The sequence below is a fragment of the Lacerta agilis genome, chromosome 8, assembly GCF_009819535.1.
Source record: "Lacerta agilis isolate rLacAgi1 chromosome 8, rLacAgi1.pri, whole genome shotgun sequence".
Classification (NCBI taxonomy): domain Eukaryota; kingdom Metazoa; phylum Chordata; class Lepidosauria; order Squamata; family Lacertidae; genus Lacerta; species Lacerta agilis.
In genome coordinates, this window is record NC_046319.1 from 3,355,861 (window position 1) to 3,381,420 (window position 25,560).

Below are 25,560 nucleotides of genomic sequence, written 5' to 3' on the forward strand. Positions count from 1 at the left end.
ACCTTTAGAGAAAAGGCAAGTAAGAGGTGACACAACAGTTTATAAAATTATGCATGACATGAACAGAGAGGAGAGACAAGTGTTTTTCTCCTCTCATAAAACTCAGAACTCATGGACATCTAAAGCTGAATGTTGGACAGATCAAAGGAAGCACTTTTTCATTAAGCACATTGTTAAACTATGGAACTCGTGCTCAGAGCAGGTACTGATGGCCACCAACTTGGATGGTTTTAATAGAAGATTGAACAAATTAGACAAATTCAAGGAGGATAAGGCTACTGACCATGATGGCTTGGCTTTGCTCTGCTTCCTGTCACAGGCATTATCCTTCTGGATTCCAGTTCCTGGAAGCTACAGAAGTGCTCTTGTGCTCAGGTCCCATTTGCAGGTTTCCCACAGGTGTCTGGTAGGCTAGTGTGAGAAGAGGATGCTGGACTAGATGGACCACTGGCCTGATCCAGCAGGCTCTTATGTTCTTAGAGAGCTTCTTTAGCCCTGGGGAATGTGCTCAAAGCAATACCTAAGGGGCAACTCTAAGGCATAAAAGACAGATGTTCAAAGCTAGTCAACAGACTTTTAGAAAGTAAAAATAGATGCAATTCACTCCATTGACTCAAGACTTGTGCAGAGCTGCTAGTTGATTTGGATGGACCTGGGAGATGCCAATGGAAAAAGGCTGTTGAAGCTCAGAGGTACAGCACCTACTTTGTATACACCAAGTCCCAGGTCCTATCCTTGGCATCTTCATGCAAGGCTGGGAGTGCCACACACCTGTAACCCAGGAGAGCCTCTGACAGTCAGTGCAGACAATACTGAGCTAGATATGCCGGTGGTCTCATTGGCATTAAGGCAGCATTCTATGTTCCCATGCCAAATCCACATACGCCTGGTTTAAAACTTCTTGTCATTAGGGCAATAGCTTCTTTGCCTCTCTCCATGACAGGCAAAGTCAAAGAAATGAAAAATCGTAAACGACTTCAATGAAAATTTGCATTATCAGCATTTTCTTGTCACAACAAATGGATTGCTCCAGTACACAGTTGTAATTTGTTGAAATCATGGAGGCACTTGACAAGCTTGATTAGGTTGCTGATACAGAGAAGGATGGATTTCTGCAGGTAACTCACAAGTAACAGGATAGCTCTGAGGCATCCTTTCAGTCTTTCAAAGTCCTATATCCCTAGTCTCACCTTCGTAACTTTTGGTATGATGTTCCTGCCAATGGATTGACTTTTTTTAGGTCTTGATGTGATAGTATGAGAAGGTACAATACATGACTGCATTGCTGATGAGCAGCAAGGAAACTAGCGCTGCATTTCCATTTAATCCCCAAGACTTAAAACCACCTTTGTTTTTGGAGACAGAAATGTGCATGGGGCACGAGACAGATGTTCCACACAAACAAAAAAAACCAAATTGCTCTAGTGGAAGGTTTTGTCTCATTCATTCCCAAAAAGGATTGACTCATGAGGCTGTCGTACCAACTGGTTACCTTTATTGGTGCTTTGGTTCTAATAAAAACACTAGCTTTAATTAAAAGCATCAGTAGCTATGTTTAACAGGCCAAACTGGCCACAGAGCAAGACCAAAGGGGTCTTCATGCACAATTTCATCCCACCCCGCCCCATAGATATAGCCCCCTGGAACTCTCAGCTGCTAAGCCAAGAGGTGCTTTCTCATTTTAGCACTGGGTCTCCTCAACACAACCTGGCTGTCTCCTTTCTGCTCCACATGAAGCTTCTTAAAAAGACATCACATGCTTCAATGCACTGAATGAGAGGGCGGGGAATGCACCCAATTTTTCACTGGCCCAGAAGTGGTTCCTTGAGGATATTTATATACAACATCAAGCTTCACTTACAATTCATTCTACTTTGCGTTCTTTGAGGACAGTGCAAGGAGCAGAAGAACCCTCTCACTGAAGAAGTAGGTATCCTGGGTGTTTACCAACAGACCCACTTCAGGACAATTCAGCTTATGGTGCCTGTATCTGGAAGGAGAACACTGGCACACTCCTTTGCTTCACAGGGAAGATAATCGAAGGCAGTAGTGCACCCGTATAGCAGGCATGTAGGAATGTAATCTCCCCCGCCAGCCTCAATGATAAATGAAGAAGTTGAGACTCACAAATTAGTACATTCTAGGTTGTGGAAGAAAACCAAGCCAATGATAAGTTATTAAAAAACGTGAGAATGTCTAGGACAGATGCATGTGCATCTTCAACTCCTCCTCCTCTCCTGAAAACCAAACTGTTTGTGTTATAAGATGTTCAACTTTACTTTCTAATCGACTTTTAATAGATGGTTTCAAAGCCTTTCATGCCAAAACAAAAGCATGTTAGACACTCTGACCTGAGATGCACACACACACTAATGTCAGGTATTCCAGTTCTATTCAAGGGTTTCTCAAAGGAAGCTCGATTTCCTCCCCACCACCCTGGAAACATATTAGAGAGAAGTCGGCAGCCAACAGGCGCTTCTCCAAACCCAGTGACGAAATCAACTGACAAAACCAACTGATTTACAGTTGACACAAGCAGCACTTGTTTCTGCTTCCAACAACTACAAATGAAACATTTGGGGCTACCATCAGTTTGACAAAGGGAGAAAATAACTCCAGCCAGAACTTGAGCCAGTAGCTGTTGAATGTTATCAACCCAAGGAGAAAACAAAACAAGATGCATAAAAATATAGCCTTCCTTCACTCTACAGGTGCCAGAGATGCAACAACACCACTGACCCAAAGCCTGGCAGTGTCTGCTTCCAGCAGCCTGAAGCTGCATTCGGTAGTGCCAGAGGAGAAAAAGGCACGTTGGCAGCAGAGCAACACACTGCACAGGTGGCACACACAGGGCCCCAAGAAAGCATTCAGGCCCTGCTGAGGATGCAGAGATCCTGCCCCAGCAACAAGTATTATGGATTGGCTTCACTCAACATGCCAGTGGAGGAACTGCAGGTGCTCATGTGCCACAGTACCTGTAAAAGGGTCAAGGCTATAGTGGCCCTGCTGGTTTTGCAGGGCCACCTCTAAAAGGCATCTGGCAGCACCAAAGGAATGGCGGGGATGTGTGTGAAGAGAAAAGGAGAGAGACTTTTGCCATGAACATCCCCACTGGGAAAAAGAAGATCACCAGAACACAAGTGGCACACAAAATTGCTTTACAAAGTTGCTGAGCCTGGCTCCCAATGGCAAGATCACTGCCCTCTTCCGAGATGGCACAGGAGAGGGAGGAGTTACAGACAGGAAGTGACCAGCTGAACTAAGGTCCCAAAGGCATCCCTGCAATCTTCATCCTTCCCAGCTTGCAGAACGAAAGGCTTGGGCTTCCAACTCTGAGCGGGGTTGGGGAGCACTCTCCTTTAAGCATAGCCTATCCGAATAGGGCTACAGGTCCCTTCACCTTTGTGCTCCTGGCCGGGCATGCTGCCCTTCCCCTCCTTGCTGTCACTGCTGCCACACTGCAGGGGCTTGACAGAAGAGATATAGTCCTTCACTTTGATTTCCATGTTCTTGGCTTTCAAAGCTGCCATGTGCAGTTTTTCCAGGAAGTCTGGCATGCCTGAAAAGGAAAGAAAGGAAGAATAACAGAGAAGTCAACCCATATCAAACTCTCAGCGTAAAAGGATTACATACTTTTGCTAAGGCCATGAATCCAGACAAGAAAAAGGTTCTGTGGGTGGGCAGGTCTCAGGTCTGGGAATTGGTAGGTCAGCCAGTTCTAGATGGGGTTGAATCATGCCCCTCCCCCCACAAGGAACAAATGCACAGTTCTTTCAGTCATCTGTCACTTGAGATCAAGGTGGCCTCAGTGGCTAGGACTGCTTTGGCAGTTGCACCAACTATGACTATTCCTGGACAGAGAAAGTTTAACCAAAGACCCCCATGCCCTGGTAACTTCTGCACTGGACTACTGCAATGTGTTCTATGGGGCTTCTGTTGAAAATGGTCAGGTGACAGGCAAATTATAAACATAGGGAAGTAAGTAAATAAACATTTAAAAAAATCTGTCCCTAAACCCCATGGTTGCTCCTTTCAGAGCACTTTGTTCTGGGACTCACTGAAGGCCTGTGCCATCTTCCGTGTGTAAGACAGTAACATCAGCCATCAGCTGCTGACTTTGCCATGTGGACTTGCGATACCCATGGCATCCACAGAGTGTGGCCTCTTTGGTGCTTTAAGAAATGGAGGGAGGCGTTAAACCCAGGCAAACTCAAGGGCAAATCCCACAAAGTCTGTGGGCAGTTGCTTCCACATAAACCTGGATATGACTGTTAATTTTAAAAAGTTATACGCAGTAATTCAAAAGGGAACATGGGTATCTCCTGTGAAAGCACTCTGATGAAAGCATCTAATAGTTCAGGAAAGATCTTGCTAAAACAGAAGCAAACAGCCCTCAGACACCAAGCACAGTGACCAGCAGTGCTGCCAAACAATACAGCCCTACAAGCCATCATGCTGGATCAGGACCTTTGATCTTAGGATCTAAAGGACTGCTTATGTCAGGAAGATGCTGGTACCAAGGAATCCCCAAGGAACACAGCAGTCATTTAAGTCAAACCCCCTTGAAAGGCCCTTGTTTAAGAAGGCAGCATCAGACAACCTGGTGCCCTCCTGATGTTTTAGACTGCACCCCACCATCAGTCCTTGCCATTACAAAACTTAAATAGTCCTGAGATGGTATGTTTGATGTTGTTGGGGGAAATAACAGAACACCACTAGTAATCACACACAGCTCCCAAGTTAAAATAGTACAACGCACCATCAGAGATCTACAACCTCTCCTAGACAATGACAGTTCTCTTTCTCAAGTTCTGGGAGAAAGACCTTTCATCGCCTACAGACAGCCACCCAATCTTAAACAACCCACAATAATACAACAACAGGACTTAACATGGACACTGGTACCAGAGCCTGCAATAAACCCAGATGCCAACTTTGCTGCCACATACACCCGGACAACACCATTACTGGCCCCAACAACATCAAACATACCATCTCAGGACTATTTAATTGCTCATCTTCTAACATTGTGTATGCCATCAAATGCCAACAGTGCCCTTCAGCTCTCTATATTGGACAAACAGGCCAAACCCTATGTCAAAGGATAAATGGACATAAATCTGATATCAGGAACCACAAGACAGAGAAACCAGTAGAACACTTCAGTCTCCCAGGACATTCTATACAACATCTCAAAGTAGCTGTCTTACGACAAAGGAATTTAAGAAATAGATTGGAAAGAGAAGTTGCTGAACTGCAATTAATTACCAAACTTAAAACCATGGAGAGACCTGGTCTGAACAAAGACATTGGATTCTTATCTCATTATACATGACAAAGCTATCTTTAGCCATCTCATCCATTGCTTTTTCCTGTAAGACCAATTGCAGTCGTTAGCAGTCGTCAACAGGTTTTCCACACCCATCAGCCAATCACCCATTCCCACCACCCTTCTGAGTAATACCCCTCCCCACCCTCTCACTATATATAAGGGTCTGGTGACTTCTGTTTCAGTGTATCTGAAGAAGTGTGCATGCACATGAAAGCTCATACCAAGAACAAACTTAGTTGGTCTCTAAGGTGCTACTGGAAGGAATTTTTTTATTTTTTATTTTGTTTTGCAGGGATTATTTTGTCACTGATAATTTAATCCATGTCTCTGGCAGGGAAAGTTATCAGAGAGGGCCTTCTTCAGCATCCTGGTTTTTTGATCCCATGGCAAGCATTACACATCTGCTAGCAGAGAGTTCCTCTGGTCAACAAGTATAGCGTGAGGCTTCTTTGCTTGTTAAACCAAGAGATCCCAATGCAGTGACTCACCACTGGAGACCATCCAGCTGACACAGTACCGAGGGAACACTGTCTGCGGGTTGTCACTGTACGTTAGCAGGTAGTCAAAGCCATTCTGAAAAGAGAAAGGGAGTTAGCAGGCCCTTCCTGGGAGGTCGACCAGCAAGGACAACTCCATCCCTTTATTCACTCAATTTCTCACATACACTTCTACATAAAGGCATAGAGAACAAATGAAAAACACAAACCAAAGCAGAACCTCTAAAAAGACTAAGGTAGCATGGAAATATTTAACAGAAGAAAAACCACACTCCAGGACCACCAAACTCAAGGTTCTAATGGACAAAGGCAATTCTTGGGGAAACTGACTTCTCAAAAACTTAGCACCAACACAAATAGGTAGCCAGTCTGCAGTCCATTTGGCAGGGGCTGCTAGCTTTTTGGGGGCCTGTGGCACTTGCAAACTGAAGAACTTGCCATATGCCTCAAGCAGACACCACACCCCATTTTCTTGGGCTGCAGCAAACTGCTTCTTTCAAGATTAATTTTAGTGGGGATAGGGACCTCTATGAGTCCCAGAGAAAGCAGCAGTGGGTGCCACAGTCCCCTGCAGTACGGAACTGATGTGGATCATCTGGAAATGGCATAAAATGTTTAAGGGAACTGTGTATGTTAAGGAGGTTAGCTCCCATCTGGCCTTCTGAGGTGCAAGAAAAGTTTATGAGCATGGCATTGCCTCATGCAACTTTATACACAGGCTTTATCTACCTGCAAATCATCTGACATCACATGGTTCAAATTTCAAGCCAGGAGCAGGCAGACATTTGCCCCGAAGGGTAGGCTTAACTGAGAGGCCCAGAAGCCAGATGTTCCCAGTCCTGGAGTATTTTTATAGTACTGTCCATCCTGACAGCCAATAGCTATGCAGGGTCTCAGGAGGCAAAGAGAGGCTCCCCCTAACAATGCTTCCTGACTGAAGCCCTTTTAACTGGAGGTACCGGGGTATGAATGTGGGATCTTTTGCATTCAAGGCACTGTGCTGCAATAGCTCCCTAAATAGTAAAAGCTCAGCAGCCAATTGGAATCGCAGAAGCCCCATCAGATGTTCGGGTTCCAAAGAACGTTCGCAAACCAGAACACTCACTTCCGGGTTTGCGGCGTTTGGGAGCCAAAATGTCCGAAGACCAAGGCGTTTGGGATCCAAGGTACGACTGTACTTAGTATCTAAGTATTCAGGACAGACAAAAGAAAATATACTGGTATGTACAGTGTACACTTAAACAATAGAAACTACTCCCACAGAAGGGAATGATGGCCATAAACTTGGATGCGTTCAGAAGAGGATCAGAAGTGGTGGTCCTGTCCAGTGATTTTGGATAAAAGCATTTCACAAGGCTGAAATGATTACTAATCAAACAATTATTTAGATGCAAAGATTGCTCATTGGTCAACACATGATTCAGAAGCCCAAGACCTTACCCCAAAGTATCTTTGACAGCAGCAAAAAGAACAATTTCCAAAACACAGCTAAATACAAAATTGATGGAAAACTTGCTTTTCACAATTATAGGACCTGGTCCTCAAGGGAATTAGCCAACAAGCTACGAGAATGAAGAAATGACAAGTTTTATGGTGTTTTATTAGTTGTGCTGTGACAAAAGAAAATGGATGCAGAGCACAAACATCTCGTGGTGATCTATGGGAAGACATATTTATAAGATGGGCATTGACTGGAATTGCTTTCATTCAGACATGATAGGTTGTACTCATCAGTGGGGTAGAAGGTTATTCATGTTGTTTATATTTGAGATTTAACAAAATGAAGAAAAGAGGATAAGACAAAATCATGGAGGATAGGGCTATCAATGGCAACTAGCCACACTCACTATGCTCCACTATTAGTATGCCTCTGAATACCAGTTGCTGGGAATCTCAAGTGGGGAGCATGCAGTTGTGCTCAGGTCAGATCCTCCTTTCATGCTTACCATAGGAGGCATCTGGTTGGCCGCTGTGGGAACAGGATGCTAGGTGAGGTGGGCTAATCTTATGCAGCGGTGCTGCAACACAGGCCCATAGAAAATTAATCACTCCTGTTCAAGACACACTCAACACCTTTGTAGGAATTCAGATCAGCCGCAGTGTTCTAGGTGAGGGGACCTTCCAAATGCATTTTCATACTCTGAGGCCTTGATATGGGTCTCTCCAGAAGCCATCCAATACAGGGCACATTAGAACTTAGACTCAACACATTTTTTAAAAACTGGGTATTTTAATTCAATGACTTATCACTTGGTTCAGTCTCGCCTCTGGGGTAGATTGCTCTGGAAAAACCACCCAAACAAACTTTCTCCTGTAAAGGTTGGGCACTCACCTCATCAAACGAACTGTGAGGGCGGATAACCATTTGAGATTCATAGGTCTGAACACGGACAAGTACAGGATCTTCAGGGACACTTGGGTGTTCAACCGCTCTGGCAACCAAACAGGAGAAAGGACAGACATTTCAGAAAAACCCTTCGAAATTCCCCTCAGTTCTATGTTCAGAATTCATCACAGTTAAATAAATAACTGAGTAAGAATATACCATATTTTTCGCTCCATAGGGCGCACCGGACCATAGGGCGCACCTCGTTTTTAGAGGAGGAAACAAGATAAAAAATATTTTTTCCTGATTTTCCTCCTCTAAAAGCCCTGTTTTTTTTGAGCATCAGCTAAAAGTTTTGCAGCTTTTTTTGCAAAGGGAAAAGCCCTGGTTTTTTGAGGATCAGCTAAAAGTTTTGCAGCTTTTTTGCAAAGGGAAAAGACCTGGTATTTTGAGGATCAGCTAAAAGTTTTGCAGCTTTTTTTGCAAAGGGAAAAGCCCTGGGTTTTTTTTTGAGGTTCAGCTAAATGTTTTGCAGCTTTTTTTGCAAAGGGAAAAGCCTGGTTTTTTTAGGATCAGCTAAAAGTTTTGCAGCTTTTTTTTGCAAAGGGGAAAAAGCAAAGAGGAAAAGCCCTGTTTTTATTGGGTTAAACTCACATTTCTGCAGCTTCTAAAGGAAAGGGAGCCTTTTCTACAGTTTCCAGACAGATAATCTAATCAGCCAGTTACATGTTGCTGGGGAAACAAACAACCTCCCTCTGCATCACATTCAACAATGGAGGCCTAGGCAAGGGGGTGGGGCTGAAAGGGAGCCGGGACTCTTATCTCTCTCCCAATCTCTTGCTGATCAGCTGCTGAGCGGGGTCCTTTCAACACCTTTTCTCTTTGTAAAATAAAAAGCATGATCCTCTTTTGGCCCCTGGGCAATTCAGCTCCAGGGACCACCATTCGCTCCATAAGATGCACAGATATTTCCCCTTACTTTTTAGGAGGAAAAAAGTGTGACTTATGGAGTGAAAAATACGGTATATGCCCCACCTTTCTCCAAACTGGGACTCAAGGCAGCTTACACAAGTTAAAGCACATAAAATATGAAAAGCTAAAAACATATAAAAGGTAATAATTACAAATAATAAAACTGAAACAGAATGGAAACAAATATATTAAACAAACAAATAAGAAATATTATTATTATTAAAATATATATTAAAATACTGCAAGTTAAACGTATTCCACAGCTCAAAGATTTTTAGAAGAGTAGTGATGAAAGTTCATCTAAACCAATCAAAAAGTATTACAATATAAATATATCTCAAACATATAGGTATTATCAGATGAAACCAGCTGTAGGGCAAGTAGATTACACCTCCAGATGCAATTTTCATGTCTTCCTCTCCTTTCATTTCCCAGCATTTCCCCCCATAACCTCTCCAAACCTTGAGGGCAGAATTATGCAAAGTAAGTACAGTGGTACTTCGGGTTACATACGCTTCAAGTTACATACTCCGCTAACCCAGAAATAACGCTTCAGGTTAAGAACTTTGCTTCAGGATAAGAACAGAAATCATGCTCTGGTGGCGCAGCGGCAGCAGGAGGTCCCATTAGCTAACGTGGTCTTCAGGTTAAGAACAGTTTCAAGTTAAGAACGGACCTTCGGAACGAATTAAGTACATAACCAGAGGTACCACTGTAGCTCTATAGAGAAGTTAAATTTGCAGAATAAATGCAGCTGCATCTTCCACTTGGCCCAGGATCCCTTACCGTGACACAAGCACCATCAAATTGTTCTCCTGGTCCACACTGTACCGTCTCACATACACATAGTCCCGCGAGTACATTGGATACTGAAATAAAGAAGACACAGCTGTAATCCTGGAGCAGCTGCCATCAACACACCAGTGTCATTATAGGGAAGGCAGAGAAAGAAACACTCACCGGAAAATGAGTTACCCAGTGAATAACCTCTGATCCAGTGTCCTGGTCTCTCTCAATCACCTCCAGTTTGATGACTAGTGAGTCCCATTTCTTTCGATATTCTGTATCCAGCTAGAAGGTAAGAATCCAGAAGAGTTCCCTTAAGATGATCCTACAATTTGTTTCTTACTTGTCCAAGTGCCAACTAAGAAATGATGAAATACTGTGATAATTCACTAAGAGGCAAATAAGAGTTTTATGCCTCCTGGATTAATCTGCATTTCAAACACCCAGGGGAGGCAATGAAGTGATGTCACTTGAGCTTGCTGTGCCAGGTAGAGAAACTTGTCCCAAAGGTCCGCACCTTGGCTACAAAAGGTATTAACTCTGGGTCCAGTTTCCCTTTATTTCCAAGGAATGCAAGTAAGAATTATAGGGAGCAAGAGAAGGTACTAGCATTCAGTACAAAGCTTTCAGGATCCCCATTTACAGAAGAGGAGGAATGGCCAGACATGTCCAAAGGCACAGAAAACCTGGAGGAGGGATCATTTGGAAAGGTGGAGCTGCACCTCATCTTGGCACACAATCCCACCAAGCATGACCAACTACTGCAGCCAGGATCGCTGGCTCCTGGTTGAGCAGGAAATGCAGCTGGATTGAGACCACTGCATTCCGGTGCCCTTGACACTCCCCCTAGTAGTCAGACATCTCAAAGAACAGGAACAGCAACAAGAACAGGGGCGTTCAAAACACAGTATGTGTTGAATCTTCATTGCACCAGCCTTTGCCAAACTGGAGTCCTCTAGGTGTTTTGGACTACAACTCCCATCAGCTTCAACCAGCACAAAATGGACAGGAGGTGTATTCCAAAGGCACCAGGTTGGTGAAGGCTACGTTAGAGACATCCTTCAGTCAGTGAGGGGCATGGAAGAGGGATGAAAATACTCACTTGCACATTGAAAAACTGCCTAGGTGTCACATCTGTGTATGTCCCAAAGACTACAAAGGAACAACAAGACAAATTGTTTTTTGTAAATTGTTAATGTTCTATATGCATCTATGTTTTGGTCAAAATGTAAGTCTAATGCAACTAATAAGTTTAACAATAAGTGACTAACAAGTTTACTGCTGGCAGTGATAATACTACTACTATTATGATTAATGCATGGATTTCAGTTACTCTGTCCATGCTAATCTCTTTGCTTCTCATCAAGCGAGTCTTCAACCCCAACCTCCCATAAAGATGACATCTTTTTTCTTGCTGTTTATTCTGACATGAGTTTACATGGTGCCCATAAGCCAGTGCCACTTTTCCAATTCATGTCCACCTGCAGACTAACCCTACAGCTACCAGCAAACATGTAAACCATGCATCATCTATGGTGTTTCCCCTGAACAAGCAGGTGTCCACACCAAATTTCCTCACTCTGCTTCCCTTCTGGTGAGAGAAGCTACCCACAGCCTCCAGCCTGGCTAAGAAAATAAACTGCAGGTGTCCCCCCTGCCATTTCCTTCCTTATCCAAACTGCAGCACAAGCAAGGCTCTCCCTGGAGCTCTCCAGCAAGCAAGGGGCTCAAGGAATTGGGAGCAAGGACAGAGGGATACTGCATTTCCTGTGCATTTCTCTCCCCCCCCCCCAAATGCAGAGACTTTTGCATTTGTTTCTACTGATTAAAAAAAAGGCTGTGAACCCAGCCCAGGTTAAAATAACTGTTTTTATCCCCTTTGTTTTTAGTCTGTGTTCTTCTGAAAGCCACTTAACAAGTTTGCTGTTGTTTTTTCAAGTGCTCTTGCCACACAAATGGGCTTCCAAGTAGGAAATACAGGAAGAAGGAAGTACCTCGGTACTGATACAGATGAGTCCCTCCAATTAGGCGCCGCCATAGCTTGAAGTGCTTCTTGTCAATAACCATTTCCCAGCTCTGCTCCCTGGAAACAGAACCTGCATCCTTTGGCTCCTGTGTCTGGCTCATTCCTTTGTTACTGTGCAACACACTGATTTCTTCCATGCTTTTCATCTCTTCTGCAGACCTTGTGATGAAAGGACAACAGTCATCAGTCAGGGCTTGCTCAGTCTGATTCAACCTATCAGGACATCTTAGATTACCATAATCACTCCGGTTCTTTGGTTTAGAACTGGGATGGGGAATGGGGTGGCATTTTTATGAGGGCCAATGTTGTGTGGAAACTGCAAGCAGGATGTATGCATGAGCAGCACCAAGTCCACAATTGTGTTGTGTAGAAACACCCATTTCCAGTATTATCATTTATTTCATTTAAGAATCCCTGACATCCTTGCCCATCTTGGAAAATATTCAACAGAGCTAGTTATGGGGTGGCTTCTAATACCTGTATAGTTATTTTGCATATTTATTGCAGGACTGGTATCCAAAAGGGTTGGATTTTGGGGCAATCCCACATGTGGTGATATGTAGCGATAGAGGTGCAGCCTCTCCAGCATTTTGGTTCCTGGGTGTATCAGCGCCAACTTACATGGTGTTATGTAACATCTATAGGTAAGTTTCAAGGTGAGTTCCCTTATTTTGGCTGAGATGGGTTTAAAGGGAGGTTTAGACCACAGTTTAGTTCATTGGGAAGAGTTTATGTTGTAGCCTATGTCATGCTCCCATTGTTTTTTGATTGAGATGAGGGGATTTGTGGGATTCTGGAGCAGTCTTTGTACATTGTGGATGCCATCCCCTTGCCATGTCCCTCTACTGTCAGCAGAAGGTTTTCAAAGGTGGTCAAAGGCTTAGTGGTTGCTGTTTTTACTGCTGTGTTGTTTAAGAAGCATGCAGTTGACAGTGTGTTAGCCAGGGCATTTGGGTGTCCCCTAGTTTGTCCTGTATTTCTTGTGTCAGTATGGGTTTATTATTTTTGTAGAGGTCTGTTAGGCGATATAAGCCTTTGGCTTGTCAAGTTTTTGTTAGGAGGTTTTGGACTGCGTGATGAAATAGTGGAAGATTTTCCTAAGTTTGTTTTGGAGGAATGGGTATCCTGTGGTGGGAGCATTTTCAATCGTGTCTATCCAGTGTTCCAAACTAGCTGGGTACCACCCTTTGTGCCTAGCATCTCCACCTGCCTGGCTGCAGTGAGCTGCTCTGCTGGGCACAGTGGCAGCAAAAGACATGTCTCTTTTTTGCAGCTGTGCAAATCAGGAGTTCTGCGAGGAAGCAAAAGATGTGTCTTTAGCTGCCACGCTGCCCTACAGACCCCTGATTCACCCGGCATCAAAATAAAAAATATATAATAAAAATTTTTTTGCTGCCAGGTGAATCAGGTGTTTTGCAGGGTAGTGCAGTTGCAAAAGATGCATCATAATATCCTAGGTAGGATTACTAAATATTGGAGGGGTCATAGCTTAGTGGTAGAACACATGCTGTGCATGCAAAAGGTCGCCGGTTCAATCCTTGGCACTTCCAGTTAGGGCCGAGAGAGAATCCTGTCTGAAATCCTGAAGAGCCACTACTAAGCAGTGTAGGAAACAGTGAAGTAGAGGGAGCAATGGTCTTGACTCTGTGGTGGCTCCCATGATCCTAGGACACTTGGACAAGATAACTCTTGCCCAAATCTTATTCACTTCAGTGGAGCTTGCACAGCTCCATCCTGGGTTGCTGGGCTTCTGCATCTTGTACAGTTCTATCCTCAAGGATAAAGGAAATGTTTTATTTAGGTACTTAAAGGCTGCCTTTCAGGATTGCTCCACTCAAGGCAACTCAAAACACAACACATTACAAACTATTAAAAAATGAAAGCATAATCTAAAAATACAGTATTGTCAGAGCAGTATAATATCAAGAGAACATACACATAAATGCACGCAGCAAAAATAGCAAACTAAAACAACTGTGGCAGATAATACCAGTTTAAAGTAATCCATGTAGGGGCCAAATGTAGCTACCTAGAGAGGGAATTCCATAAGCATGGGGCCGCTACTGAGAATGCTGCATCTCTAGCGCCTGGCAACTAATACTTCTTAGCAAGGGCCCAGAATCGAAGCTTCATAAAGGTTTTATTCCATAATGTGTTTGTCAGTCATACATCAGCTGTGTAATTCTCACAGCCCACCAAAAACAAGTTGATGATGGCAGCAAAGGAAGACACTGATACTATGTTATTTTGGAAGCTGCTAGAAAAGATAAGAAGAGTACAGCTGCTCAATCTTGACCTTGTTATTAGAGACAAAAGCCTTAACAAAAGCAAGTGCTAGCATCCAGCTGGTTTCAGGTGGCCTCTTGGGACATTGCAACTTGAGCGTGATTGCACAAAGGATGAAACATTTACACAAGGCTTAAACATGCAGAGAGCTGAGGTCAGCAATATGCTAATATCTGAAAAAGTTACCCAGAAGATTCCTTTAGATTGGGTCAAGAACAGGTTTTCCAACACACTGATAAACAAGTTCTTCTCTATAAAAGCTGAGAGCATGTCAAAATATTAAACACTACTTATGGTGAGTTCGAGTAAAGTTAGCCTCATAGTAGTACAAAAAGTTCTTACCAGCCACCACCCCCTTACAGGCACATACTTGAAGACTGCAGTCCATCTTGATGGTAGGAGGAAAGGTAACAAAAAGCCACTCACACCACCAAACTAATGAAGCTGAATTTTCATTGAAATTTCCCAATTCAGCTGTAAGTCCCAGAGGCCAACCAAACATGCTTCCAAAAGGCTAAAGCTGAGCACTTTTGCAGTCTGCAATAGGACGTTCCAAAACACACACACTCTCTCTCTCTGTGTGTGTGTGTATGTGACAGAGAGAGAGAGAGAGAGAGATTGCATGCCAAACATACCGGTACACCATGAAAAGCTAGCTTCCTTCATACTTTTAATCTCTGAACCAGATTCATGAATGGAATCATTAAGAGGGTCACAAAGGGAGAGACAGTCCACCACACAGATGTCTGACACACAGAGATGTCTGATGCAGGCACTTTGCAGTATCTTAGGATCCAAGAGGAGGAGGAGGAGGAGGGTCTGGAAGACAAGCCAGCCATTCCCAGGTTTTTACCTCTAGGTTGTTGTTGGCATCCGTCTGCCCCAAGAAACAATGGAAGAGTGCACCATCTGGGGTAAAGTCAAACCGTTGGCGTTACAGTGCCTGTTGTGGCTGCAGAGACCAATACGGGAGAGACATGTTTTGCAAGAGAATTAGAGATAAATTAGAGTGATGGGTCTATTGCTGGTTATTAACTTAATGAACCACTGGCGGACATAATGATTTCAATGTTTTTATAACAGTTAAGTCACTTACAGAAAACTGTTGTTATGTGGCATATTAAATACTTTTAAAAATCAGTGCGAAGGCAAGTCAAGAGATGGCATAGGAAGCCATCTTTCTGGTTGCAAAGATAGTTTAAACTGAAAATAAACTGCACTTTTTAAACCTCTGCATGACAAACAGCAGAATCCCCTCAAACTGGGATTTAAGGTGAGGAATTGCCAGCCCTATTTTACTTCCCTTATTGGGAGAATGAAGATGGTTCAAGGATAGTCCAGCTTCTGGCAGTTTTCCCTCGCTGCAATAAGTGAAATTACAGGGAACCAGGCAGAGGGCCTTCTTGGCAGTAGCACCCTCCCTGTGGAACACACTCCCTTCAGATGTCAAGGAAATAAAGAACTACACAACTTTAAGAAGACATCTGAAGGCAGCCCTGTATCAGGAAGTTTTTAATGTCTGGCATTTTATTATGTTTTTATATGTGCTGGAAGATGCCCAGGCGGGCTGGGGCATAAATAAAATTATTATTATTACTACTCCTACCACCATCATCTGATCATCCCCAAGAGATATACTGACCTATCCTGTTCCCACAATATCATCTGCCACTTAACAGAGCCTAGGGCTTGCTGATCAGAAGGTCGGCGGTTTGAATCCCCGCAACGGGGTGAGCTCCTGTTGCTCGGTCCCTGCTCCTGCCCACCTAGCAGTTCAAAAGCACGTCAAAGTCCAAGTAGATGAATAGGTACCACTCCAGCGGAAAGGTAAAAGGCATTTCCGTGCGCTGCTCTGGTTCACCAGAAGTGGCTTAGTCATGCTAGCCACATGACCTGGAAGCTGTACACCAGCTCCCTCGACCAGTAATGTGAGATGAGCGCCGCAACCCCAGAGTCGGACATGACTGGACCTAATGGTCAGGGGTCCCTTTACCTTTTAAACACATTATCCAAGGAGGATTCTCCAATGTTGTTTTTGCTGCTGTTGAAATACTGCAAATGTTTGCAAGCGTACTCATACACACACAGCTATTCATGACAAGAGTTGATAGAACAATTCTGATCCCAAATACCCAATCAGAGGAGTAAAATTCCTTCCTATTGCTCAAATAAAGAGGTTGACTAGGATGGTTGCAAGGGAGAGGAACACTTGTGAAATCCTAAGAGGCCTCAACATGACCCAATGTTTATGGAACATTATGGAGTCTTGCAACTACTCATGGGCAAGTAACCATTATTTCAGGGCAAGGAGCTCACCAAATGCTCTGTGAACATGACCTTCCTTCCTTCCTTCCTTCCCTCTCACTGCCTCAAAGTCACCTTTTGGGAAATCCTGCCATTCCTCCTCACAATCAAACATCAAGTAAGCCACATTGCTCCTTCAGGACAACATTCTTATTAAATGTGTACCCAAGCTCCCCACACTGCACACACACGGCAGCTAGCACACACAATGTGCCCCCACAACCCTGCCCTCCAACAACAGCAGAACAAAATAAGTGAGTAGCCACTAATAAAGATCTGCAAAGGCAAACAATCACCCCATCAAGTCAATGACCTGCTTGAACAAAAAGTTCAAAGTTTACAGAGGTGGGGTGGAAGGAGGAAAAAGAGGCCCTTCTCACAGTTCTATTGCAGCAGATGGCAAGGGGGAGGGGCAAATCTGAGGGAGGACTTTCTCCATGGCAGCACCCTGTCTCTGAATTCCCTCTCCTGGGAGATCAGGCACTTTCCTGATCTGAATATGTTCCGGAAGAATTTGAAGACATTTTTCTTTGCCCAGGCTTTTGGAAGGATAGGAACACTCAGGCAATTTAGATTTTAAAACCTGTCATTTTTATTATTATTTTGGAAATGGTAATCAGATGTTATGCTTGCAGTTGCCCGGGGCACCCATTTTATGGAGGACACGGTTGCCCAGGGGGATGGACTGGGTTTCCCTTGGGAAGGAGTTTCAAACCCTTGTTGTAGCCGCTGTGAAGGCCCTATTATACGTCCTCACTAGACACACTTCAAATGTTTGCAGTACACAGAGATCTTAGTCTCTCCCAAAAATCTTAGAAGCAAGGCACTTCCATACAGGGGAAGGGAATGCATCAAGTATCTTGATCCTAAGCCATTTGGGGCTTTACAAGTCATAAAAAGCACTGTGATTTGTTCCTGGAAATGCATCCAATGTCAGTTACATTATTCAAACAACAGAGTCATGTGCGCTCCATAATGGACCCTGTCCTCAGCATTCAGGACCAACTAAAGTTTCCAAACACTTTTCAAAGGCAGACTCATAGTCATCCAAATGAGATTTAGTTAGGGTAACATCCTTCTTCACAAATTACAGACTAGCCTTTGGAGATTAGCCATTTCCAAATACAGAGTCTGTAGTCCATCCTTCACTGCCTGCGGACAGGATGTTTCATTTAAAGATGCCTCTCTGAGGTCAGGGGAGATTCTCAACAGGCCTTATATACCAGCTACTAAATCTGGAATTGACCCCCCCCCATGTACAATACAGACAATAATAATCCAAAAAGCCACACATCCAAGCAGAGTACTATAAAAACTTCTGCTTTATTTAAAAAAAAATGCACCAAGGGGTAAATAGTATAGTGAAGAAAATAGTAGCACTATAAATTTTAAAAGGAAAGTTAACTACTGTAGTGCTAAATTGTTAGGCCAACCTATCTAGAGCTAGCCAATCATAGAATCGTTTATTGGTGTTCAAAATAGGTAGTTGTCATGGACTGGTTGAATGCAGAGAAGTGGTGGGAGGCCCAGTTGGGGAACCCCCACAGGAAGAAGGCTCAGAGCCAGGGGACTGGTGATGGGATGGCGAAAAGTGGTCAAAGGGGGAAGAGGGAGCAGATTGGGAGGAGGAGGATGTGTCAAAAGCTGAAGAGGTAGCTGGGCTTAATGAGCAAGTGGAGGCAGGCTGGTCCTGCTGTGATCAGTCTCCTCCGCCCTGGTCTCCTAGAAGACGCAGAGAAATGAAGAGGGTGGAGCATAGAGAAAGAAGACGAAGGAGCCTTAATTTGCTGAGGAAGGAACCTTAGACAGCAGTGGAAAGGCAGGGATCTTTAGTCATCACAACTGCCACAATTTGGGCAAGACCTACTGGGGGAAAGCCTGTACTGTTTTGGTTTCTTTGAATAGAGTTAACTTAACTGACACCAGTTGTTTTATTGCTGACCTACGCCTGGCTCCGGCTGCTGACAGTAGTTTAGAAAACACAATTTCAGCTATTTGAGACTATGTAGGATGATGAAACCTCTGCACCTTGACTGTAAGCCATAAGCCATCACACCTATTACTACCCATCTATCACCTCTCTACCTATTATCACTTTGCTTGATTATTTAAATATTCCTAGCCGAGGATGACTTTTAATTTTTTTGAATACCAATTAACAGAAATGCCAACTACAAACTGCAACAAGATCACACACATCCCTATTACTCAAAGGACACTATAAAAGAATCACTGGCCAGAGTCCTCCAAGCCAGGAGCTGGTCAGTCTTGCCCCACTGTTGTCCAGCAGACCCGGAAGAACTATTGTGCCACTGAAGGGACAAGGTTCCCCCTCCCCAACTCAGTCAGAAGTTTCATTTGACAGAGAAAAAGATAAAGTTTGCACAGTCATCCATAGAGCAACAACCATTTATTTGGGTGGGAACCACAACGTAAATATTCCACCTGACCTGGCACTGCCTCCAAAAATACAGATCAAAGATACTAATTTCAGAGCAAAACATGAAAACAAAAATAAAGGGAATATGCCATGTTATCCTCAAAATTTAAGAGCACACAATGTTTTCTGTCTACAATGGCCCTTAGAAGGAAAATTAAAACCCACCTTTTCAGCTCCTCTTCTTTGATCCTCTCCTCTTCCCACAAGAACACACCAGTGACAGCTGCCATCAGCTTGCAGGCACTGGTATAACGCCCTAGGAATCTGCGCCACAAAGAGCTGAAGAGGCTCTTGCGTGTTCTCTCAGAGTAGATGTTACTGTACAGCTGTCCAATCTGCTGAGCACGCTGGACCCTTTGGCCAGTCACGTAGCTGCACTGGTTGGCCAGGAGTGAAAGTAGGTTTTTCTGCCTTGGACATTGCTCTGTTCCTTTCCGTAGCCAGGTGAGCAGCCACTGGTACCTGTCTTTCAAGGACTTCTCATTTTGCCAAACAAGTTGTAGTTTCCCTTTGTAGCCGATGAAGCGGGCAGTATTTGTGTAGTAGGAATAAATGCTGGAGGGAAGCCTCCAATGAAGTAGGTGGAACATTCCTGCCAAGCCTCACGGACTTGGGAAGAGAAATCAGAACAGAAAATTAGTCATAAAATATGCCAACAGAAGTCTTTCACACCTACGTGCTTAGAATATGCCCTACTAACTTTGCACCTCTGCCGTTCCCAGGCTTTAGTTCAGGGGTAGGCAACCTAAGGCCCGTGAGCTGAGTGCCTTCTCAATCCAGCCTGTGGATGGTCCAGGAATCAGCATGTTTTTACAGGAGTAGAATGTCCTTTTATTTAAAATGCATCTCTGGGTTATTTGTGGGACTTAGGAATTTGTTCATTTCCCCTCCCCCTCCCCCAAATATAGTCCAGCCCACCACATGGTCTGAGGGATGGTGGACCAGCCCACGGCTGAAAAAGGTTGCCGACTCCTGTTTTAGTCTCATGCTAGGCTTCCAAAAGCCACCAAAGGATCAAAGAAGCAAGTGTAGCCACATTAGAAAACACCCTTACCCTTCTTTACCACACTAACATCAAACAGACGAAGAGCAACTATGGAATTTCAGTTACCTGAATGATAGTAATGCAATTTCTAAAAGCTCTCACCATAACAGACCCTTGTTTCGTTCAGTGAGAGTATGCAAGATTTTTCTGTGTTATTGCATAGCAAAAAGTTTCTAAAAAATTATTTTGCCATGCTGTGTTTTATAGATGAAATCACAAGCCACTTCATCCAATTAACACACAACACAACCAACAGGATTAGTGTGCTGTTATTCCCAATGCATAATTGCTGTTACTATTTTAGTTTAGTCATTCTATTTATTTTAAAACAGAATTTACTCTGTTGTTTGAAATTAGACTAAGCAAACTCAATTACGCCAAAAGAGAAGGTGGCCAGGAAATTTATAATACACCAGCAGATATGTCAGGTTATGCATTGTTTGAATCTGTAGTTTCTAACTTTCCCTTCTGTTCAAGCACAGTCTTTCTTCAAGTGGATACCAAGCAGGTCCACAAGAAAATATATAAATTAATGATTAGCTTCTGTCAGCCAGCACAGTAATAGTCAACAGGAAGAATACAGAAAAGGTGGAGGAAAAATATTCTGAAAAGTTTCATTTTGAAAGCTTGCTTCCAGGATTTGAGCAAGTAGCTTGTCTTAAAAAAAAAAATGTCTCCCCAAAAGCAGTAGAATCATAGATATGGATTGCGGGGAAGAAATAGAATGAACACAACCAAACTACACAAATCAAATGAAAGGGGCCAATTGTTCACTGCATTCCTTTGCCAGAAATTCTGCTTATCAAACTGGCTTAAGAGGAGACACACCCTCTCACAATTTTCCAGTGATTTGACCTCCTCTCCAATCAGAGAAGGAGCCAAAAATAAACAGGCTCTCGCTCCACCTTGCTTTCGCAGTACAGTAAAACCTGGCAGGTAATCTGCATTAGCAGAATTAGCATTCAGTCTTTCAAAAAGCCTAAGCTTAACAATCACCCAGCAATGACCCTGGTGCAGGACCATTAATAGTCACTTCTGTACTCTAAGCATGAAAGAGGAAGAAGTGTTAGACAGGCATCTTTTTGCAGACAAGGGTAGAGTACATAGCTGTCAACTTTTCCCTTTTTTTAAGGTAAATTCCCCTATTCCGAATAGGATTCCTCGCAAGGAAAAGTTGGCAGCTATGTAGAATATTCTGCAGCAGCTGCAATGGAACACCCTCACCCAGGATTGCTTCAGGCTTTGCACAAGAATATTAAGGTAACAGATAAATGAGCAGCAATTGCTTCTCTTTCAGCTGCAGTAGCTGATCCCAAGCACAAACCTATTAGTCCCTCAATGGCTAAGAAGTTTGTGGACAGCAGCAGGAAGCTCTGGATGCAATCTTAAAACCAACATTCCTATCAGCCTTTGCAATTCTGTGCTGACAAGCAGCCATTGATTCTTTGATGGGACCACAGTAAGCCACTTACAGCCCTAACCTAGATTGTGAGTTGGAGTTTAGTCCCAAATACAGTGGACGCTCAGGTTGCAAACGTGAACCGCGCAGGAGGCATGTTCGCAACCTGCAGCGCCACTTCTGTGCACGCACGGGTCACGATTTGGCGCTTCTGCGCATTTGCAAAGCACCATTTAGTGCTTCTGCTCATGCACGAGTGCTGAAACCCGGAAGTAACCCATTCCGGTACTTCCGGGTTTGGCGCGGTGCGCAACCTGAAAACATGCAACCCAAAGCGTCTGTAACCCAAGGTATGACTGTAAGTGCAGCCTTACTCTCTCAGGTGTCACAGAAAATTTTGGTTTAATACAGCTGCAGGAAGTAGGTAGGTGGTAACACTCTCTTTCCTTGGAGGTTTTTCAGCAGAGGTTGGACGGCCATCTGTAAACAGGCGCCATGTGGAACCTAGATTGTCTACCTGACTTGCTCTAAACCAGTTCCCAATTTGTTACAGGGCCAAATTCAAGGTGTAACTCTGGGTATATAAAGCCCTTAACAGAACAGTAACAGATTCTACAGAAAACTTTAATGGTTTAGTTAAACATGCTACCACTGCGTAATTTTTCATTTAATTTTCATCAATTTTAGATTTTTATTCTTTTCAATATTTTCCTAGATTATTATAAGCTCCAACCTTATTTCAGACATGCTGATATATCGAGATATCAACGTTTAGCTGGCATTATACCGTGATATCGAAAACCAGAAATTGTCCAGCCCTAATCACAGTATAAAAACACACAACAGAGTAACAAAATCACGTGGCACGCTAAGCAGCTCAACTCCGGCCCATCAGCTACGCACCCACCTGTCGAAGCCGGGATCTGCGCTCTCGCCTACGCGTGTGCTAGCATTCCATCGAGAGGCGTGCAGAATGTGGCAATAGGGCCCCGCACGCAGAAGCTCCACGTCTAGGCTAAAGGAGAGAAAAGAAGGGCGAAGCCCGCAGACTCGGCATGAAAGGAAACATGCACAGGCCGCAACTTAGGCATTCGCTTAACGGGGGTGGGGGGGGGGAGAGAGAGACGTGAGGGGCTTCGCTTGCCGGTTCTTCCTAAGGAGTGTCTTCCCCGTCTAACTCTGGCCAGGGCCTCCCCGAGAATTCGGAGGGACCCACTACCAAGCCCTCCCGCGAGGAGGCTGCAGCCGTCGCCGCTTCCACTCGCTGCTTTGCGGTAGAACCGGCGACGGGCGGGCGGGCGACCTTCAGCACAAACTCACCTGGCGACGTCCGGCCCCTCTTGCTGTTGCCAGGGGCGACCCGCGCCCAGCGGCCTAGCTGACTGAGAGGCGACGAGCTCCGAGTCGCTCCAGCCTGCCACCCTCCGCTCCCCGTGACAAGCGAAGAAGCCCCCGCATGAGCGGCACTCCGCTCGCGCGCCGCGTCCCGCCCTCTGCCCTCTAGGCCCCGCCCCCTGGAACTTCGACAGCGCTCCGCCATTGGTCGCTGCCTCCCCGTCCTCGCCCTCCGATTGGAGAAGAGGGGCATCCGTCTCCTTTCCTTTCCCGCAGCCAACAAGTTAGGCTGCCCCAGCATCTTCGTTTGATCTTGCTGTCAGCCGCCGCCGCCAACCCTCATCTCTGCCTTGTGACTCGCTCAAGGGCGCCTTGGAGACAGCAGGACCCCACTCGGGGCTGCCCCTCGCGATGCCTGCTTGGGTTGCTGGAGGATTGGCTGTGTTTTTTGTAAGGTCAGGCCACCACCGCCGACTCAAATGTTGACACATTTCCCCCCTCCCCACACACCAAGCTTCAAAAACAAAACCTCTTATCGCCCTTAAGAACGGCGTAACTGCACTGGGTATGAAAATCAGCAAGCGCTACCACCAATCTTCATGTACTGAGGATTTCACCCTTCTGCATTTATTTTTTTCGTACAAGTGACCGAAAAGGCAGTGCAGAATAATGGTTGAGCCGGGACACCAGGGTCCCAATCCCCAGTCAGCCTTGAGGCCCTACCTCAAAGGGTTGGTGTAAGAACAGAACACGGCAGTCCCTTGTACGTCACCCTGAGCTCAATTATGAGTTAGGCAATTGTGAGTTACACAAGTTCAATTAACTAATGTTACTATGCTGCTGCTCTTTCTCCTCCCTCTCCACCAGGTTCGGAGGCAAATATTTCAAAAACTTTGAACTCCTGCTAGGACCAGAAGCTTAGGAGCCACACACTTCCATTAAAACTTTTATTGATGAGAACCTGCGACCCTCCAGACATTGATGGGCTCCAACTCCCATCAGCAGCAGCCAGCCAGGCAAATAAACAGGTGATGGGAGTTGTAGTGGTGCAGCATTCATTCCTGCACTGAAATGGCAGGACAGGAAATGTTAAAAGATGTATTCTCCCTTGTAGGCATAACAGAACTTTCATAAAGCGCTAATGATCACTGTACTTCAGACACCTCAAGCCAATTAAAGCTGACAGCAATCAAAATCAATTTCAGTCAAACTTTTAATCCTAGATTTTCAATAATTCTCATAGGCTTTGAACACGTTTTTGAATCATTTTGCACTGCTATATTGCCATAATGGGGAATACTGTACATGGTTCCAGTATTTTAAAGATAACACATCTAAGAAGTTACTGGTAGGTAGCCGTGTTGGTCTGCCATAGTCAAAACAAAATAATAATAAAAATTCCTTCCAGTAGCACCTTAGAGACCAACTAAGTTAGTTCTTGGTATGAGCTTCCGTGTGCATGCACACATCTAACAAGAAGTGGCTTTTATTAAATGTGAAGTTATCATATCACGGGAAATTCCCTCGCATCAGGATCTTGAAAACAACATATTTGTAAAGGTAAGGTAAAAGAACCCAGAACAGTTAAGACCAAATTTGACTAGCGTGCAGCGCTCATCTCTGTTTTCTGGCTGAGGGAGCTGGCATTTGTCCAGACAGCTTTTCCAGGTCATGTGGCCCCATTGTGTGGATTTGAACTATCGGCAAGCTCTAGAGGCGCAGTGGTTTAGACCACAGCAGCACCCACATCCTCTTATAAAGATGCATATTCAAACCCAAATGTGATCAGTTGCTTAAAATGCAGAAGTTAATCACTTTTTAAAAAAAGTTTAAGTAGATGCCACCCTGCAGAGCATTTGTCTTTGAATTTCGTTTGGGTAACATGTTGCCAAACCTTTTGAGTACAGTATTTTACAATTAGGTCAATTGGGGGGTGGTAGTGTGAGAACAAACAAATCTAAAATACTTAGGATGTGAGATGCTGCCATCCTCTCTGGGGCACAGATGTTCAGAGAACAAAGAAAGCAGTATTTGCTCTGAAAACCTGTACCTTGTAAGAGAACTTGAGTTGGCCAAGGTATTACAGTCAAAATAACTTCAGTCAATATACCTCTCTATATAATTGCTCTCATTTTGCAAAGCCACAGGCACCCAGATCTTAGAGCAAGAAAATCCACAAATCCTTTCCATGTCAGCTGAGAAGCCAGGACATACTCTATACCTCTCCCACCTCCTGGAATCAAAATTTAGATTGTATGTCCCTAATAGCAAAGACCTTTGTTTTGTGATTGTCTGTCTGTCTGTCTATCTCTGCAGCTTTAGACACATTCTCTTGGTAGTGTGTATATTGGTGTTTTCACAGGTAGTTCCACAACTTTAAAACTGCCTTCCTCCAGAGATCCAAGTGCCCTCCAGTAGTGATGCAAGACCCCTACATATATCACTAGCCTTCATAGATAAGAGACTAGAAATTCTAATTCCTTGTCATGCATTAGCCTTAGAAGCAAACAAGTTCAAGACAAGTTGACAAGGAACAATTCGCACTTAATGACAGTAGTATAATGGTTTTAACAGCAAAGTAAAAAAGCTTTTTAAGATGCACGTGCAAGGCAGTGGTCTTTGGTGACTGACAGACAGCTTATACACAAGCAGACAATAGGCAGGTTTGGTTAATGCTTTCTAATGGTGTGTGGGTGAACAAGATTGCCCATTTATGTGGTAATTTCTCTCAGTCATAGTATAAACACCCAACAAAAGACTATTTACATCCTTATTTTATTTTTGGTAGAAAAGGGTATTCAGGATTTTACAG

At 44.2% G+C, this 25,560-nt stretch overlaps 1 protein-coding gene across 2 annotated transcripts; it reads right to left on the reverse strand.

The window, feature by feature from the left end:
* Positions 1-1,473: 1,473 nt before the first annotated feature.
* On the reverse strand, positions 1,474-22,829 carry LOC117052264 (stAR-related lipid transfer protein 7, mitochondrial-like). Of its 2 annotated transcripts, none has more exons than XM_033159056.1 (9): positions 22,734-22,829; positions 19,135-19,578; positions 11,908-12,098; positions 11,016-11,065; positions 10,088-10,198; positions 9,914-9,996; positions 8,162-8,261; positions 5,821-5,905; positions 1,474-3,559 (listed from the first exon to the last, which is right to left on the reverse strand). In XM_033159056.1, exons 2-9 carry the CDS (start codon positions 19,557-19,559, stop codon positions 3,360-3,362), a joined length of 1,245 nt encoding a protein of 414 aa, XP_033014947.1. In that variant the 5' UTR covers positions 19,560-19,578; positions 22,734-22,829; the 3' UTR covers positions 1,474-3,359. The 2 variants fall into 2 exon arrangements, with proteins under 2 accessions (XP_033014947.1, XP_033014948.1); XM_033159057.1 differs by lacking the exon at positions 22,734-22,829 and adding an exon at positions 22,321-22,411.
* Between the last annotated feature and the right edge of the window lie 2,731 nt (positions 22,830-25,560).